We start from the raw sequence: 20,357 nt of genomic DNA on the forward strand, positions 1-20,357 counted from the left end.
CAGACGAAGCCAAGGCTCCCTCCAGCTCTGTGATTCTAGGACCAGCCCAAGTCACAACGGGAGAAGGGCCCCAGGTGTTGGGAGGGAAGGAGGATACTGGGCTAGTAAGGGCAGGAGTCCACCTGCACAGGAGACGGCCCAAACCTTTGGGTGAGGTTGTCCTCCTCCTGGCGAGCAGACCCTGCTGGAATCCGCACACAGTGAAGTCTTCGATTTGCTGTTTTCATCCTGGTGAGGTACCCCTTTCATCCCAGGGGCTGGCTCCAAGATGAGTGAAGTCTGTAAGGAGGAGGCTGGGAAGCCAGGAATTTAGCTCCAGGCAAATAAGTCTGCAGGGGGTCTCCGATGGTCCGGGGAAACTAGAAGAAAATGACTGTGTGTGACCCCCTCCCACGCCTCTCCTCCTGACACCCACGGGCCACAGGCAGTGGCCGGAGTGATTGATGGGGATGAGGAGAGGGCGCCCTGCGAAGGGGCTTCAGCCAGACTGTTTCTGGTCTTCAGCTTTTCTAGAAGAGAGAGTGGGTGGGAACGACCCAAGTAAAGTCCCAGAGACTCTTAACGCTGACGCACAGGAAAGCCTCAAGTGGGAGGAGAAATGCAAATCCCCTACTGACGATGGTGTCAGCGGCTGGGCTCTGGGGAACTTGAAGGGCGATTCCGACTTTGGACTTGAGCACCGCCTGGGATCCGGGCTGAGACAGCCAGGTAAGGAGGCAGACCACACCTTGGCGTTGCTTCTCCGGAGCAGCGCAGGCCAGGAAATCCTTCTGCAGGACGCTGCGGAGCCTTAGCTGTTCCCTTGCTGTTTTGACAGTTACTTCACGTTAACCTAGCTGAGGATGGGTAGTTTTAAAGAGAAGCGATCGACTTCACGATTCAAAGGTGCGCCGTGGCGGGTCTCTCGGCGAGACTCGGGCGCTCTGCCCCCGAGAATGTGAACGGTGGGTGGGACCGTTGTGGCTGCTGCGGAGGTGTGTCCTTGCGAAGGGCGGAGGGGGCTCCCCCTTCACTTCCTTAGCCGACTTCTCTCAACTGTAATGTCTGACATTAGAGTGCGTGCCTCGGTTTCAGCAGAGAGCCCCGCAGCTGAGGTAGCTAGTGATTGAGGCTTTGAGGAGAGCAGTGATATTTTAGGGCAGGTCGCCTCCTTTGCATGCTGCGGCTCACCTCAGAACCAAAGCGGCACCATTAGCTGCCAGGCTGTGGGACAAAATGCCCGTTTATAGGGATCTTCTAGGACCAGGCATTCAAAGAGACTAGGCAGGCACTCAGTTTTCAAAAGAAATGCTCCATAGTTTTCTTGGGATGGAAGAATTAGCCCGTAGACAGTGAAAGACGTTTTTGGAATCCTTTAAAGGCATTTCTAGAAGCTGCAACAGAAAGAATGTCCTAAGACTGTGAACCTATCTTTTCCCTTTTCAGCCTTGAGTTCAGCTCTCTGGAGGATGGACTCAGGTCCTAGGAGTGATCTCTCTAACTTCAGGATGGGTTCAGTCCAGTTAATTGTTAGTTAGAAAACAGATTTTCGTCCAAATCATACCAAGGGTTTAACAATAGTAGCAATTACGATTATAATGCTGTTTTCAGCACCTGTTCTCTTGTCATTAACTAGAATAAATTGATAGAGCAGGGCAATGGCAATAGTAACATGGGAACAAATGTTCCAATTTTGGGTGGAATATGGTTACACCCAGCGTCTAGAAAGACGACCATGTCTGGTGTCAGGAGACCTCAGGTTGATCCTGAGGAGCTGTGCATCTTGGGCAAGAGTCGTTTCGCCTATGTGTCCCTCAGATTTTTTACATTTTAAAGCTGGGGTAATACTATCCACCTGTGCTATTCATAGCATCAGGAGTGCCACTCATTCTTCTCTTAATGAGGACTTATTGAGCACTTAACAACACACCTAGGATTTTATGTGTAAGTATAAAGTGATAGGAAAGTGAAATCTTTGTTTTTCCGGTTGCTTTCTTTAAGCAAAACATTGGCAATAATCTTTTTCTTTTAGATCATTTAGATCAGGGAAAAGGTGCCCCCAAATGGTTCCATTTGAAACCTGAGGAATATGTATATGAAATATATGAAATTTATTATCATGATATTCTGTAGACAAAAGTAAATCTTAACTTACCTACAAGATAGGTTGAAATACTATCGTGATTGATCACATAAAAGTTTTTTCGGTTTAATCTAGAATTACTGACAAAACAATAAAGAATTTGACTTTGAAAAAAGTAAAATACAGTAATTTCAAGGAGAGATGTCATATTAATTTCCCTGAGTTAAGAAATATGTCTAAAGCTTCTAAACTGGACAGAGTAGGGTTATGTTGGGGAAACACATACTTTCATTTTATGACAGGCTGCTAACTATGTATCAAGTGTGGTTTCTTAAGTATCTTGAGGGTTTAACTACTGTCTGATGCACATCAGAGACTAATTAAAAGTAGACTTCAAAAGCTTTGCCTAGCCATAGCAGATCATTACAGAGAGAAAGAAAAATATTTATTTGTCCAGAGGTATTTTGAACTGAAAAATTTAGAGCCCACGAAAGTGTATACATGAAACTCTTCATAAAGATAAGTCTGAATTAGATTAGAAGTCTTAGAACATAAGGCTGACTCCAGAAGCCAGACAAATCTGAAATAAAGAAAAAAGGATTAGGCAGTTTTATATAAAAGAAGCTTTTATTGGGTGTTCCTCACACATAAAGCCTTAAGAGGCTCTTAGGACGTATAGTTGAGTATGTTATTTGCCTTCAAGTTGCTCAAAGCCTAATACTGTAGAGGCAGCAAGAGATAGGGAAGGAGCTTGTTGAGAATCCAAATCTGTGTACACAGGTGTGGGGTAGGGTGAGGGGTGTTGAGCGGGAGTGAAAGCTTTCTAGAGAAGGCAGAACCAGAGTTTCTGTTAGAACAAAGAAGGACGTGGCTTGGGGGCCGAGAAAGAATCCTGTTTCCTTCACTAGTGATGACGTAGGAAAAAGCTCAGAATTACATTATCTTCGGATTGAAAACGTTTTAGCATTTCTGTTTTCTTTAATTGGGTGACTATAAAAGAATTTTTTTTTACATCTTTATTGGAGTATAATTGCTTTACAATGGTGTGTTAGTTTCTGCTTTATAACAAAGTGAATCAGTTATACATATACATATGTTCCCATATCTCTTCCCTCCTGCATCTCCCTCTCTCCCACCCACCCTATCCCACCCCTCCAGGTGGTCACAAAGCACCGAGCTGATCTCCCTGTGCTATGCGGCTGCTTCCCACTAGCTATCGACCTTACGTTTGGTAGTGTATATATGTCCATGCCTCTCTCTCGCTTTGTCACAGCTTACCCTTCCCCCTCCCCATATCCTCAAGTCCATTCTCTAGCAGGTTTGTGTCTTTATTCCTGTCTTACCCCTAGTTTCTTCATGACATTTTTTTCCCTTAAATTCCATATATATGTGTTAGCATACGGTATTTGTCTTTCTCTTTCTGACTTACTTCTCTCTGTATGACAGACTCTAGGTCTATCCACCTCATTACAAATAGCTCAATTTCGTTTCTTTTTATGGCTGAGTAATATTCCATTGTATATATGTGCCACATCTTCTTTATCCATTCATCCGATGATGGACACTTAGGTTGTTTCCATCTCCGGGCTATTGTAAATAGAGCTGCAATGAACATTTTGGTACATGACTCTTTTTGAATTATGGTTTTCTCAGGGTATATGTCCAGTAGTGGGATTGCTGGGTCATATGGTAGTTCTATTTGTAGTTTTTTAAGGAACCTCCATACTGTTCTCCACAGTGACTGTATCAATTTACATTCCCACCAACAGTGCAAGAGTATTCCCTTTTCTCCACACCCTCTCCAGCATTTATTCTTTCCAGATTTTTTGATGATGGCCGTTCTGACTGGTGTGAGATGATATCTCATTGTAGTTTTGATTTGCATTTCTCTAATGATTAATGAAGTTGAGCATTCTTTCATGTGTTTTTTGGCAGTCTGTATATCTTCTTTGGAGAAATGTCTATTTAGGTCTTCTGCCCATTTTTGGATTGGGTTGTTTTTTTTGTTATTGAGCTGCATGAGCTGCTTATAAATTTTGGAGATTAATCCTTTGTCAGTTGCTTCATTTGCAAATATTTTCTCCCATTCTGAGGGTTGTCTTTTGGTCTTGATTATAGTTTCCTTTGCTGTGCAAAAGCTTTGAAGTTTCATTAGGTCCCATTTGTTTATTTTTGTTTTTATTTCCATTTCTCTGGGAGGTGGGTCAGAAAGGATCTTGCTGTGATTTATGTCATAGAGTGTTCTGCCTATGTTTTCCTCTAAGAGTTTGATAGTTTCTGGCCTCACATTTAGGCCTTTAATCCATTTTGAGCTTATTTTTGTGTACGGTGTTAGGGAGTGATCTAATCTCATACTTTTACATGTGCCTGTCCAGTTTTCCCAGCACCACTTATTGAAGAGGTGCTGTCCTTTCTCCACTGTACATTCCTGCCTCCTTTATCAAAGATAAGGTGACCATATGTGCGTGGATTTATCTCTGGGCTTTCTATCCTGTTCCATTGATCTACCTTTCTGTTTCTGTGCCAGTACCATACTGTCTTGATTACTGTAGCTTTGTAGTATAGTCTGAAGTCACGGAGCCTGATTCCTCCAGCTCCGTTTTTCATTCTCAAGATTGCTTTGGCTATTTGGGGTCTTTTTTGTTTCCATACAAATTGTGAAATTTTTTGTTCTAGTTCTGTGGAAAACGCCAGTGGTAGTTTGATAGGGATTGCATTGAATCTGTAGATTGCTTTGGGTAGTAGAGTCATTTTCACAATGTTGATTTTTCCAATCCAAGAACATGGTATATCTCTCCATCTATTTGTATCATCTTTAATTTCTTTCATCAGTGTCTTATAATTTTCTGCATACAGGTCTTTTGTCTCCTTAGGTAGGTTTATTCCTAGATATTTTATTCTTTTTATTGCAATGGTAAATGGGAGTGTTTTCTTGATTTCACTTTCAGATTTTTCATCATTAGTGTATAGGAATGCCAGAGATTTCTGTGCATTAATTTTGTATCCTGCTACTTTACCAAATTCATTGATTAGCTCTAGTAGTTTTCTGGTAGCATCTTTAGGATTCTCTATGTATAGTATCATGTCATCTGCAAACAGTGACAGCTTTACTTCTTCTTTTCCAATTTGGATTCCCTTTATTTCCTTTTCTTCTCTGATTGCTGTGGCTAAAACTTCAAAAACTGTGTTGAATAAGAGTGGTGAGAGTGGGCAACCTTGTCTTGTTCCTGATCTCAGTGGAAATGCTTTCAGTTTTTCACCATTGAGGATGATGTTGGCTGTGGGTTTGTCATATATGGCCTTTATTATGTTGAGGAAAGTTCCCTCTATGCCTACTTTCTGCAGGGTTTTCATCATAAATTGGTGTTGAATTTTGTCGAAAGCTTTCTCTGCATCTATTGAGATGATCATATGGTTTTTCTCCTTCAATTTGTTAATGGTTTATCACATTGATTGTTTTGCGTATATTGAAGAATCCTTGCATTCCTGGAATAAACCCCACTTGATCATGGTGTATGATCCTTTTAATGTGCTGTTGGATTCTGTTTGCTAGTATTTTGTTGAGGATTTTTGCATCTATGTTCATCAGTGATATTGGCCTGTAGTTTTCTTTCTTTGTGACATCCTTGTCTGGTTTTGGTATCAAGGTGATGGTGGCCTCGTAGAATGAGTTTGGGAGTGTTCCTCCCTCTGCTATATTTTGGAAGAGTTTTAGAAGGATAGGTGTTAGCTCTTCTCTAAATGTTTGATAGAATTCTCCTGTGAAGCCATCTGGTCCTGGGCTTTTGTTTGTTGGAAGATATTTAATCACAGTTTCAATTTCAGTGCTTGTGATTGGTCTCTTCATATTTTCTATTTCTTCCTGATTCAGTCTTGGCAGGTTGTGCATTTCTAAGAATTTGTCCATTTCTTCCTGGTTGTCCATTTTATTGGCATACAGTTGCTTGTAGTAATCTCTCATGATCTTTTGTATTTCTGCAGTGTCAGTTGTTACTTCTTTTTCATTTCTAATTCTATTGATTTGAGTCTTCTCCCTTTTTTTCCTTGATGAGTCTGGCTAATGGTTTATCAATTTTGTTTATCTTCTCAAAGAACCAGCTTTTAGTTTTATTGATCTTTGCTATCGTTTCCTTCATTTCTTTATCATTTATTTCTGATCTGATTTTTATGATTTCTTTCCTTCTGCTAACTTTGGGTTTTTTTTGTTCTTCCTAATTGCTTTAGGTGCAAGGTTAGGTTGTTTATTCGAGATGTTTCCTCTTTCTTAAGGTAGGATTGTATTGCTACAAACTTCCCTCTTAGAACTGCTTTTAATGCATCCCATAGATTTTGGGACATCGTGTCTCCATTGTCATTTGTTTCTAGGTATCTTTGATTTCCTCTTTGATTTCTTCATTGATCACTTCGTTATTAAATAGTGTATTGTTTAGCCTCCATGTGTTTGTATTTTTTACAGATCTTTTCCTGTAATTGATATCTAGTCTCATAGCGTTGTGGTCAGAAAAGATACGTGCAACAATTTCAATTTTCTTAAATTTACCAAGGCTTGACTTGTGACCCAAGATATGATCTATCCTGGAGAATGTTCCATGAGCACTTGAGAAAAATGTGTATTCTGTTGTTTTTGGATGGAATGTCCTATAAATATCAATTAAGTCCATCTTGTTTAATGTATCATTTAAAGCTTGTGTTTCCCTATTTATTTTCATTTTGGATGATCCGTCCACTGGTGAAAGTGGGGTGTTAAAGTCCCCTACTATGAATGTGTTACTGTCGATTTCCCCTTTTATGGCTGTTAGTATTTGCCTTATGTATTGAGGGGCTCCTATGTTGGGTGCATATTTACAATTGTTATATCTTCTTCTTGGATCGATCCCTTGATCATTATGTAGTGTCCTTCCTTGTCTCTTATAACATTCTTTATTTTAAAGTCTATTTTGTATGATATGAGAATTGCTACTCCACCTTTCTTTTGGTTTCCATTTGCATGAAATATCTTTTTCCATCCCCTTACTTTCAGTCTGTATGTGTCTCTAGGTCTGAAGTGGGTCTCTTGTAGACAGCAAATATATGGGTCTTGTTTTTGTATCCATTCAGCCAATCTGTGTCTTTTGGTGGGAGCATTTAGTCCATTTACATTTAAGGTAATTATCGATATGTATGTTCCTATTCCCATTTTCTTAATTGTTTTGGGTTCGTTATTGTAGGTCTTTTCCTTCTCTTGTGTTTCTTGCCTAGAGAAGTTCCTTTAGCAGTTGTTGTAAAGCTGGTTTGGTGGTGCTGAACTGTCTCAGCTTTTGCTTGTCTGTAAAGGTTTTAATTTCTCCATCAAATCTGAATGAGATCCTTGCTGGACAGAGTAATCTTGGTTGCAGGTTTTTCTCCTTCATCACTTTAAATATGTCCTGCCAGTCCCTTCTGTCTTGCAGAGTTTCTGCTGAAAGATCAGCTGTTAACCTTATGGGGATTCCCTTGTGTGTCATTTGTTTTTGTTCCCTTGCTGCTTTTAATATGCTTTATTTGTATTTAATTTTTGACAGCTTGAGTAATATGTGTCTTGGCATATTTCTCCTTGGATTTATCCTGTATGGGACTCTCTGTGCTTCCTGGACTTGAATAACTATTTCCTTTCCCATATTAGGGAAGTTTTCAACTATAATCTCTTCAAATATTTTCACAGTCCCTTTCTTTTTCTCTTCTTCCTCTGGAACCCCTATAATTCGAATGTTGGTGTGTTTAATGTTGTCCCAGAAGTCTCTGAGACTGTCTTCAGTTCTTTTCATTCTTTTTTCTTTATTCTGTTCTGCAGTAGTTATTTCCACTATTTATCTTCCAGGTCACTTATCCGTTCTTCTGCCTCAGTTACTCTGCTATTGATCCCATCTAGAGTACTTTTCATTTCATTTATTGTGTTGTTCATCGTTGTTTGTTTCATCTTTAGTTCTTCTAGGTCCTTGTTAAATGTTTCTTGCATTTTCTCCATTCTATTTCCAATATTTTGGATCATCTTTACTATCATTATTCTGAATTCTTTTCCTGGTAGGCTGCCTATTTCCTCTTCATTTGTTAGGTCTGGTGGGTTTTTATTTTGCTCCTTCATCTGCTGTGTTTTTCTGTCTTCTCATTTTGCTTATCTTACTGTGTTTGGGGTCTCCTTTTTGCAGGCTGCAGGTTCGTAGTTCCCGTTGTTTTTGGTGTCTGTCCCCAGTGGCTAAGGTTGGTTCAGTGGGTTGTGTAGGCTTCCTGGTGGAGGGGACTAGTGCCTGTGTTCTGGTGGATGAGGCTGAATCTTGTCTTTCTGGTGGGCAGGTCCACGTCTGGTGGTGTGTTTTGGCGTGTCTGTGGACTTATTATGATTTTAGGCAGCCTCTCTGCTAATGGGTGGGGTTGTGTTCCTGTCTTGCTAGTTGTTTGGCATAGGATGTCCAGCACTGTAGCTTGCTGGTCCTTGAGTATAGCTGGGTGCTGGTGTTGAGATGGAGATCTCTGGGAGATTTTCACCATTTGATATTATGTGGAGCTGGGAGGTCTCTTGTGGACCAGTGTCCTGAAGTTGGCTCTCCCACCTCAGAGGCACAGCACTGACTCCTGACTGCAGCACCTAGAGCCGCTCATCCACACGGCTCAGAATAAAAGGGAGAAAAAGTAGAAAGAAAGAATTAGTAGAAGTAGAAAGAAAGAAAGAAGGGAGGGAGGGAGGGAGGGAGGAACAAAGGAAGGATGGAGGGAAGGAAGGAAAAAAAGAAAGAAAGAAAGAAGGTAAAATAAAATAAAGTAAGATAAAATATAATAAAGTTATTAAAATAAAAAAATAACTATTAAGAAAAAAAATGGACGGATAGAACCCTAGGACAAATGGTGGAAGCAAAGCTTTACAGACAAAATCTCACACAGATGCATACACACTCACAAAAAGAGGAAAAGGGGAAAAAGTCATAGATCTTGCTCTCAAAGTCCACCTCCTCAATTTGGGATGATTCGTTGTCTATTCATGTATTCCACGGACATCAAGTTGATTGTGGAGCTTTAATCCGCTGCTTCTGAGGCTGCTGGGAGTGATTTCCCTTTCTCTTCTTTGTTCTCACAGCTCCCAGGGGCTCAGCTTTGGATTTGGCCCCGCCTCTGCGTGTAGGTCGCTGGAGGGCGTCTGTTCTTCGCTCAGACAGGACAGGGCTACAGGAGCCGCTGATTCTGTGGCTCTGGCTCACTCAGGCCGGGGTGGGGGAGGGAGGGGCATGGAGTGCGGGGCGAACCTGCGGCGGCAGAGGCCGGTGTGACGTTGCACCAGCCTGAGGCGTGCTGTGCATTCTCCCGGGGGAGTTGTCCCTGGATCCCGGGACCCTGGCAGTGGCGGGCTGCACAGGCTCCCCGGAAGGTGGTGTGGATAGTAACCTGTGCTCACACAGGCTTCTTGGTGGCAGCAGCAGCAGCCTTAGCGTCTCATGCCCGTCTTTGGGGTCCGCGCTTTTAGCCACAGCTCGCGCCCGTCTCTGGAGCTCCTTTAAGCAGCGCTCTTAATCCCCTCTCCTCGCGCACCAGGAAACAAAGAGGCAAGAAAAAGTCTCTTGCAAGAAAAAGTCTCTTGCCTCTTCGGCAGGTCCAGACTTTTCCCTGGACTCCCTCCCGGCCAGCCGTGGCGCACTAACCCCCTGCAGGCTGTGTTCACGCAGCCAACCCCAATCCTCTCCCTGTGCTCTGACCGAAGCCCGAGGCTCAGCTCGCAGCCCCGCCCGCCCTGGCAGGTGAGCAGACAAGCCTCTCGGGCTGGTGAGTGCTGGTCGGCCCTGATCCTCTGTGCGGGAATCTCTCCGCTTTGCCCTCCGCATCCCTGTTGCTATGCTCTCCTCCGCGGCTCCGAAGCTTTTCCCCTGTGCCACCCGCAGTTTTCGCCCATGAAGGGGCTTCCTAGTGTGTGGAAACATTTCCTCCTTCACAGCTCCCTCCCACTGGTGCAGGTCCCGTCCCTATTCTTTTGTCTCTGTTTTTTCTTTTGCCCTACCCAGGTACGTGGGGGTTTTCTTGCCTTTTGGGAGGTCTGAGGTCTTCTGCCAGTGTTCAGTAGGTGTTCTGTAGGAGTTGTTCCACGTGTAGATGTATTTCTGGTGTATCTGTGGGGAGGAAGGTCACCTCCGTGTCTTACTCTTCCGCCATCTTCCCGGAAGCCCCCCTCTTGAATAACTAGGCTTTAGAATGCTTAGGCCCTGGATTCTACCTCACCCAGTTTCTGACTAAAACTGAAGTGGATTTAGCCCCTACTTGGCTTCTGAATAACTAGCCTTTACAATGCTTAGGCCCTGGATTCTACCTCAGCAAGTTCCTGCCTAAAATTCTATAAGAGAAATTTTTTTCTCCGGTTACTTGATGAACAACATTGTCTTTGTCTGAAATCCAAGAAAAAAAGAAAACATGTACCATAGTTATTAATTAACATTATTTTTAAACTCTAATTTTCCCTCTTCTTTGTAGTATGACTCAGTGGAATCAAGTCCAACAGTTAGAAATAAAATTTTTGGAGCAAGTTGATCAATTCTATGATGACAACTTTCCTATGGAAATTCGGCATCTGTTGGCCCAGTGGATTGAAAATCAAGACTGGTAGGATCAAACATTATTGTATTTTCCCTAGAGGTTGATGCACAAATGCTTTATGCTCTATCCACGTGGATTTATTCTATGGTCCACTTTTGATTCAGTTGATACATTCTTATCAGGTAAAGAACTTTCCTTGAGGATTTGGAAAGCTTCCTTAACGGAGGAGAATCATTGTCCTTTCTGGTTTCATCCACTGTAGATGAAAAAATGGTTCTAGTGCTTTGTTTTTTAATAAGCTAATCTCCAACGATTTCTAAGTATTAAAAAGACAAGAAGTAAATCTCTTGTTTCTATCAATTCTCTATCATAGACTCAATATAAATATTTTTCTTAACATGTTTTACAAACGTTTTTTAAAGCTCTATTCACCTTGTACAATTAAAAACATATTTTGCTTTAAATAGTTGTCTTAAAATTTTTCTTTTGATAAAATATACATAACATAAAATTTACCATTTTAACCATTTGTTAGGTATACAGTTTAGTGGCATTAAGTATATTCACACTGTTGTGCATCCATCTCCAGAACTTTTTCATCTGTGTACTTATTAATAACTGTGTGCTTATTAATAACTGTGTACTTATTAATAACTGTGTACTTATTAAATAATAATTCCTCATTCTCTCCACCCCAGCCCCTGGCAACCATTATTCTGTTTTCTGTCTCTGAATTCAACTAGTCCAGGTACTTCATACAAGTGTAATCACACAATATTCGTTATTTTGTGACTGACATTTTACTTAGCACATTCTTTCAAGGTTCATTCATATGAGCAGCATGTATCAGAATTTCCTTCCTTTTTAAGACTGAATAATATTCTATTGTATGTATTACTACATTTTATCTATTCATCCATCCTTCAGTGAACATCTGAGTTGTTTCCACCTTTCAGCTATTGTGAATAAAGCTGATATAAATGTTGATGTCAAGTATCTACTCAAGTCCCTGCTTTCAATTCTTTTAAGTATCTACCCAGAAGTGAAATTGTGTATTTTTTGTTTTTAATTTGAGGAATCTCCATACTGTCTTATACAGTGGCTGTACCATTTTCCATTGCCACCAGCAATATATAAGGGTTCCAGTTTTACATCCTCACCAAAACTTATTTTGTGTTTTCAATAATAGCCATCCTAATAGGTGTGAAGTGGTATCTTATGGTTTGATTTGCATTTCCCTAATGATTAGTGATGTTGAATATACTTTCATGTGTACAATTTAATTTTTAAAAACCAGTAAATGCTTATCACTGCGGGGTATATTTATCACTTTAAAATGATTATGGTTAAAAAAAAAAGTAGACATTTTAATAAGTTGTTTCCTGCTGTGTAATAGCACTTTTGTTTTTTAGGGAGGCAGCATCTAACAATGAAACCATGGCAACAATTCTTCTTCAAAACTTGTTAATACAACTGGATGAACAGTTAGGTCGCGTTTCCAAAGAGAAAAATCTGCTTTTAATACACAACCTAAAAAGAATTAGAAAAGTCCTTCAGGTGAGAATTCATTCTACTTTTTAAAAATATTTGGATTTACAAGTCCTAAATTTAGCAAAAACAAAAATGTAGCCTCATCTTATTTCCAAACCAGATTTAAGAGGCAAAAAGCTGAGTTCTCTTACTATTTTAAATTTTGTGCTCAATTTTATTTTATTACCCAATGTTTGTTTTGCACCAACTTTTGAATCTAAAATACACTACAAGTGGGAGGGTATGTGATTTACATGTGACTGCTTACTAGTTATGATCAAGTTGAGAATGTGGAACAGGGATTTGAAAGATGCTAGGTTCATGGCTATCTCTCCATCCTCCCTTGCCTTTGTCTCTTATGTAACAATTTAGAGTTGGTATTGTTCTCATTCATAGGTGGAGGCATTATGGTTGTATGTATCCTTCCAGATTTGGCCTAAACTTCACCTCCTTCAAAAGCATTCTGTGGTGCCCTGTAGCTTCCTATTCCAAAAGTTCACCCAGGCAAAGCCCATCTCTCTGTGTTCCCATAACACCTCCAACACATCTGTACCATAGCATTTAGTATATTCTACATTAGTGTTATTTCTATGTTTTTCTTCTCCCTCAAATTGTGGGTTACTTGAGGCAAGGATGTTATATTCAGCTTTGAATTCCCAGTGCCCACCACACAGCTGGATATATAGTAGGTGTGTAATATTCATTGATTAAAGGGATGAATGAATGAAGTAAGTGAAACAGAGATCTAAAGAATTAAGGGCAGACTAATAATGACCTAAACCCAGAGATGCTTATGAAACAAACTCTGAACATGGACAGCTCTAATATTTACTGAGTGCCTATACAACGTATTAGAGAACGTGAAATATACATACGTCGTTTCTCAGTGAGGCTTCTTTAGAATCTCAAACTTACAATTAATGCATTTTTACAAAAATTTTCCTAGACTATAATAGAAATGTGCTTGATGTTACTAACACTTGTGAGAGGGACATAGGTATTAATTTTTTATTGTTGTTTGGATTGTTGTTTTTAATTGTTGTTATTGTTTTATTGTTGTTTGGATTGGATTTTTTTCATTGCTGTTTTACTGTTACCTTTGCCCTTGTAATCCCCTACAAATTTGCAAAACACTTGGCTGGGGGTAGGAAATGAACTTGTTGCCAACAAAACAGGATTTTTCACAGTGTAAAGCAAACTATCTATTCCAGAGGTAAGACATTTAACCTTGGCTTTGTTAGTTAGTGCTCTAATCAATAAACCTAAAACAGGGGTTTGGCATACTGCTACCGCAAGTCAAATGTGGTCGCTGCCTGTTCTTGTACGGTCCACGACTGAGAATGGCTTTTACATTAAGTGGTTGAAAAAGAATAAAAGTAAAATAAATAAGTGGCATGAAAATTATAGGAAATTCAAATTTCTGTATTTTAGTGGAATGCAGCTTGCTTAGTCAGTTACGTATTGGCTCTGGCTGCTTTTGCACTGCAGTGGCACCGTTTGAGTAGTTGTGACAGAGACTGTATGGCTCCAAAGCCTAAAATAAAAATGTGTATATGTGTATTGTGTGTGTGTGTGTGTGTGTGTTTGTGTGTGCACGTGTGCGCGTGTATGTCTGTATTAAGCATATTTATCTGGCCATTTATAGGAAAGGTTGCTGACCCTTGGTCTTTGCTAGAGGGACATGGGTGGGTAAAATAGGTGATGCATGGTCTTTGGAAATTCTGATTCTCAAAATGTGGCCTTGGGCAAGTCACTTAATTTTTCTAAATTCCTGTATCTTTTCATGTAAATGAGGATGATTATTATCTACCTTTTGGGATTGTAAGAAAGACTGAAGCTTTTATTTTGGCAAAAAAAAAAATAGGCTTTCAAAAAACAGACGTTTTTGTTGATAGGGAAAGTAGCAGGATCTTCTCTGTAAATCAAGGGTAAGTGTCCAGCCCATCATTTTTCTGAGTGGAGATAAGATTGTGAGGGAGCCTAAGAACCGGCGGTAATTCCCAGTCACATTTCAGCTCAAGCACAAATGTCTCTGCTTAGGTCATGGGCCTTCCAGCATCTTGTCTCTGTCGACCTTTTCCAATAAACTGCCCCAAGCTCCTCAACATTCCTGCCCCAGAAAAATAGATCTACTCCTTGTTCCTGAGCACAACCAGCTCACTCTTGAATGACTCTGGGCCTCTGTCCATGAGTCTCATGGCCAGGAATGCTCTGCCATCTCTCTTCCTCCAGTCCAGCTCCCATTCATCCCTAGAGGAGCTATGGAGGTCCCAGAGCAGTAAGGGAGCCTTCACCGGTGCTTTACCCCTTATTCTCATTCCTCACGGAGCATGGGCTGCAAGATAAGCAGTATCTCATCTGTGCTGGATGTGTCTAAGCAGGTCACAAGCTCTTTGAAGTTAAAAGTCTGAGTTCCTTTTGTGACCTTCCTCTTCCCTCCAGTACCCAGCATGGTTCTACTACGAACTAGAGACTCCCAAAACAGTTTGATTGGTTAGGATATTTTGTATTTATTTTTATTTATTTATTTTTGGCTGTGCTGTGAGGCTTGTGGGATCTTAGTTCCCCGACCAGGAATTGAACCCGTGCCCCCTGCAGTGGAAGCTCAGAGTCCTAACCACTGGACCGCCAGGGAATTCCCTGGTTAGGATATTTTGAATGGACAAAAACATTTGTTCTTTCCTTTGATTTATAAACTATACTTATTGGGTATTTATATTCAGAACATTGCCAATTATGTTAAGACAAGTCTTTTTGATAAAACAAGATCCCCCTCCCCTCAAAAGAAAAAAAATAACACCTCCTGCTGAAAGAATAGTGACACTGTTCTTACCTGGTTTGAACATTTTCATCCTCTCGCATTTTAAGTACAATCCGTCATAACTATTATAGCATAAAAGAGCAAACAGTATTGTATCAGGGGAGCTAAGCAGGTCTAAGGTAAATTTATTTTAGCTCTTGACAGAGCAACTGGGATCTCCAGTTTCAATATTTTAATTTACTATTTATATCCCACCTACTTCTGATAAGAATTTGGAATGGCTTGTTATAAAAGACAAACAAAACCATTGAACCAAGAGTCAAGGCAATCTCCGAGGTGGAAGCAGTGAACACTAATGTCCAGGTCGCCTTAGTCCCTCTAAGGGGAGGTAGCCTCAGGTGAAGGCCAGGAGCAAGGACTATGTTGTGTTGAATCCTGGCTCTGTGACTTCCTTGCTGTGTGGCTCAGGGCAAGATGTTTACACTCTCTCACCTCAGTTTCCTCAGCGGTGTGAGTGGAATCACAATGGTACCTACTCCACAGGGATGTTAGGAGCATTAAAAAAAATTGTAAAGCATGTGGTAAGGACTGTATTAGGGTTTGCTAAAAATAAATATCTGTCCCAGATATTTCAAGAACGCTTCACCCTGTTCTTAGGACTTTTTTAAAAAAAGCAATAGACTTTATTTTTTTAGAGCAGCTTTAGGTTTACAGAAAAATTGAGCAGAAAGTACAGAAAGCTCCCATATTCTCCCTCTCCACCTGCCTCTCCCAAGTTTCCCATATTATTATCTGGCATTGGTTTTGTACATTTGTTTCAGCTGATGAACCTATTGTGGTACATTATTATTAACTTAAAGTCCAAGATTGCATTAGGGTTTACTCTTTGGGTTGTACAAGTCTATAGGTTTTGACAATGCGTTATGTCATGTATCCACCATTTCAGTTTCACTGCCCTAAAAATTTCCTCTGCTCCACCAATTCATTTGTCCGTCCCTCCCCCACTCCCTAACTCCTGGCAACCACTAATCTTTTTACTCTATAGTTTTAGCTTTTCCAGAATGTCATATAGTTGAAATCATACAGTATGTAAACTTTTCAGATTGGCTTTCCTCACTTAGTAATATGCTTTTAAGTTTCCTCCGTGTCTTTTTGTAGCGTGATAGCTCTTTTTATCGCTGAATGATATTCCTTTTTATGGCAGTAGTACAGTTTGTTTATCCATGTTGGGGATTTATAAACAAAGCCGATATTAACATTTATGTGTAGGTTTTTGTGTGCGTATGAGTTTTCAGTATATTTGGGTAAATACCTTGGAGCTTGATTGCTGGATCTTTGTTCTTGGACTTTCTAGTGAAAATCTCTTTTCCTTATTCGTCTTCCTGTCTGTGTCTTAGTCTGTTCTGGTTGCTATAACAAAAGTACAATTGATTGGGTGGATTTTAAATAAAAGACATTTATTTTTCACAGTTCTGGATAGGAAGCCCAAGGTCAAAGTGCTGGCACATTCAATGTCTGATTCAGCTTTCTGGTTCATAGATGGCTGTCTTTTCCCTGTAACCTCACAGGGAAGCTCTCTAGGTTCTCTTTTAAAAGAACACTAATCCCATTCAAGAGGGCTCTGCCTTATGACCTAATCACTTATAAGAGGCTCCACCTCCTAATACCATCACATCAGGGGTTAGAATTTCAACATATGAATTGGGGAGACACAAATATTCAGCCTCTAACAACCCTTCTCTCTCTTTCTCCCGCAGAATGACTAAAAAAATTTAAATGGTGCATATTCATAACTTTAAAAATTGAAGCAATACAAAAATATGCAAAGAAAATATGAAATAATCCAAAATCTACTCCCCAGATATAACCATATTAATATTTCATGAACATCCTTCCTAACATACATATATATATATATATATATATATATATACACATATATATATGCAGATAGTAAGGCAGGCTGCTATTGACATTTTATACTCAGTTGCTATCAGTATCTTTGTAGCCTCCTGTGCCCCCACCCCCATCTCCACTCTGCTCTCTCTCCACCTGCAGTAACCACTCATCTAAATTTTAAGTTATAGAACCAAAAAAAATTTTAAACTATAAAACAGAACTGTGAGTAGGAGCTGACCTGGTGGCTGTCACATATTCTTAGATTCTAGAAATACAGGCCCCAAGCATTATAAATAAAAAGAAACTGCAGGACACCAGAGAGGAAGAAAAGGTCCTAAAAGTAGCAAGGGAATCCAAATCTATTACCTACGTAAAAATGAGAGATAAACTGAAAGCCAAATTTAAAACAGTATTAAGTGAGAGACGAGTGGAATAAACTCTTCACCGAGCTGGAATACGATATCCATCAACTTAGACTTCTATACCCAGCTCAATTATTATACAAAATTAAAAGTTCACTACAAAGATACGCTCACAGAAGGAGCTACGAAAGGGAATCAGACACAGATGTTAAGCGCACATGCTAAAATTTCAAAAGTATCACTACAAAAAGTGAAAATAGAGTGCATGAAAGATTGAAAGCACCCAATAAGGTATCAGAAAATAATATCCATTATGTGGACAAAACTTAGCAATTCTAAGACAAATTAGTTTTTTCAAGGATGTATCTAAAACATGCAATAACAAAGTGATGAGATCAAAGAGGTGAGCTGGGCTGTCTTGTATAGAAGCTTGTGGGCCTTGGTCAGGAATCTGAGTCTTATACTGAGTGTGATGAGAAACCATTGAGAGGTTTGAGCAGAGGTGTGACATGAACTGATTTCTGTTTTTTAAGCTTACTCTGACAAATGAATTGTAGTTAGTCAAGGAACAATCAGGGAGATCTGTTAGAAAATTCCATTGATTTTTTTTAAAGCAACATACTGAAGTCAATCTTTTTCTATCACTGTGGGTTTATCAACTCTCCTAAGCTTCTAGAAGTTTTTGCTTTGTGTATTTGTTACTATGTTGTAAGGAGCATAAGATAATATTGGTGAATGCAACTTTTAAAAAATCAATGTAAAATATCCTTTTTGACCCATTTATTAAGTTTGCATTTTACTGTGTGGCTTTCTTTTTGTTACCATTTGCTAATAGGCACATAAGTCCATCTCTTCATTTTCATACCTTGTCTGTCACTTTATACTGAGTCTTTTATAAATATCACGTAACCAGTCTTATTATCTAGTCAACAAATATTTAATAAGTTCTTATGTTATCAGTCACATCTTAAGCACTAGGAATACAATTGGAGGAAATCATGAAGCTTACAGTCTAAAAAATTCACACCTCCTGCATTTTTGTTTTTAACTGATGGGAACTTCTATGGCTATCCCTCACAAATTCCTGTTAGGGAAGTAAGGGGAAACAGGCAACAGCAAACTTATCTGAAAGTAGAAAAAAACTCCATCTATTAGAAGGCTGAGTTCAGGGTTTTGGTGTTAAGTCTGTGGTTAGTAATCCCACCACCCACAGAGCATTTTTCACCCACCAGGGTAATGAGTCTATTAGTGAGAGTTTTAGACTCTGTGTGTGAGGGGGAGTGGGCAAGGGCAACCCACACCTAGCATGTTCTATTCTCTGTACCCCCATGGCCTCTTTCTCAGAGTTGTTTGGATTTGCCTGAACAAAAATACATGTTGGAGTTGAAAGCTCCTCAGAAGTTGGGCAAACAGTGGTTCCTTCCTGTCCTGTCTGTAAAAATCCTATTGTTGGTTCTGAGTATCAGGTGATAATGAGATTTTTTTGTGTGTGTGGTATGCGGGCCTCTCACTGTTGTGGCCTCTCCCGCTGCGGAGCACAGGCTCTGGACGCGCAGGCTCAGCGGCCATGGCTCACGGGCCTAGCCGCTCCGCGGCATGTGGGATCTTCCCGGACCAGGGCATGGACCCGTGTCCCCTGCATCGGCAGGCGGACTCTCAACCACTGCGCCACCAGGGAGGCCCATGATATGAGATTTTTTACATGACAAAGTGAAGAATAGGAGACACTATTTTGCGATATGGGGGAGAAAAAAGTTGCTTTAACTGTTGAGCAGCTCTGAATCTGCCAGATTGTATCCTCTAATTCATGCTGCTTTCTCAGTTCACTCCTCTTCCTTCCTCTCTGTGCACCACATGCAAGAGACGCCACCTCAACCTCCAACCTGAACAGAGCCTGGTGTGGCCACTCGGTGTTAACTCTGAAAGAGCTGAATGGAGGGTTCAATCTTTCAGGTCATTTTCTGCATATGGGTGGCAGCCAGTGTGTCATTTTCAGACCACAGTTATTTCCCCAAGTCCTCAGCACACACCCTCAAAATCTGTTTTCCTCTGAGAAAATTACCTGATGCCAGTATCACAATGCTCATATTTCAAAGGCTAAGAGACCTGCATGTCATGCCATCTAAGATGAAACGTGAGTTACCTGTCAAGATTTTGTTTGCTGTATAACCTGGGACAGCCAACAGAAGGTAGATGGTGTGCATCACAATCCTTGTCCTGTGCACATCGCACTAAACTAGAAGTCCAGAGTGATCAACTCAAGATCCCACCCACCTGAAACTTTTTTCATGGATCATTTTGTGCATATTCACCCAAGCCTTCATCTTAACCAAACCTAGATTGCACTCCCTCCTTATTAAGTTTTTTCTCACAGTTTATTACTTGTCTATAACAATTTGTCCTTTCCTTCTTTGTGAAATAATTACTTTGTCTATAGTGCACATGTTTTTAAATTCCAAATGATAGTTCGGATTTCTTAAAGTAGGGCTCATATAATTTGCTTAGTAGGTATACTAAGTACGTACTTCACAGACATTTGTTGATCGAATATTGGTTTCATCATATGGATTTTTTTTTTCTTTCTTTCTTTTTTTTTTTTTGCGGTACGCAGGCCTCTCCCTGTTGTGGCCTCTCCCGTTGCGGAGCGCAGCCTCCGGGCGCGCAGGCTCAGCAGCCATGGCTCATGGGCCCAGCTGCTCCGCGGCATGTGGGATCTTTCCGGACCGGGGCACGAACCCTGCCGGGAGAGGCCACCAACCAACCATGGAATGGCATTCCATGCCATTAAATATTCTTTTTCAGCATCATTTGTATTCACCTACTAATTGGATATTTATTACTTTTTCCTGTTTTTTACCAATATAAACAAGTGAAGAACACATACCTATTGTCAAAATTTCATTAATATTTACGATTATTCTGTTAGAATGGTGGGTTTTAACTCTATGCATCAAAATCGCTTATAGAGTTGTTTTTAATATACCCACTATTGACATGAGTGTAAACTGATATTAATGAGAATAACACTAGTTACTGTACTAAATAAACTATCAGACAATAGGATTTTATTTACCATGCACGTAACAGTTTAATATTGGTTACTCTGTAGATACAGTGGGTGGCTTTCCTTTTCATTGCAATTCAGGGATCCAAGTTTCTTCCACAGTGTGGCTTGGCTATTGCAAAGGGATGTCTTTGGAGATAGACAGGAGCT

The 20,357-nt window shown here is 40.3% G+C and overlaps 1 protein-coding gene across 1 annotated transcript in view; it reads left to right on the forward strand.

Annotated features, from left to right (window-relative positions):
• Positions 1 to 614: 614 nt before the first annotated feature.
• STAT4 (signal transducer and activator of transcription 4) overlaps positions 615 to 20,357 on the forward strand; it is a 93,481-nt gene continuing 73,738 nt past the window's right edge. The window contains exons 1-3 of the mRNA XM_032638413.1: positions 615 to 708; positions 10,529 to 10,657; positions 12,004 to 12,148. Coding sequence (XP_032494304.1) covers positions 10,530 to 10,657; positions 12,004 to 12,148 — 273 coding nt within the window. The 5' untranslated portion in view covers positions 615 to 708; position 10,529. The remainder of the gene's footprint in view (positions 709 to 10,528; positions 10,658 to 12,003; positions 12,149 to 20,357) is intronic.

Source organism: Phocoena sinus, chromosome 7, assembly GCF_008692025.1.
Source record: "Phocoena sinus isolate mPhoSin1 chromosome 7, mPhoSin1.pri, whole genome shotgun sequence".
Taxonomy (NCBI): domain Eukaryota; kingdom Metazoa; phylum Chordata; class Mammalia; order Artiodactyla; family Phocoenidae; genus Phocoena; species Phocoena sinus.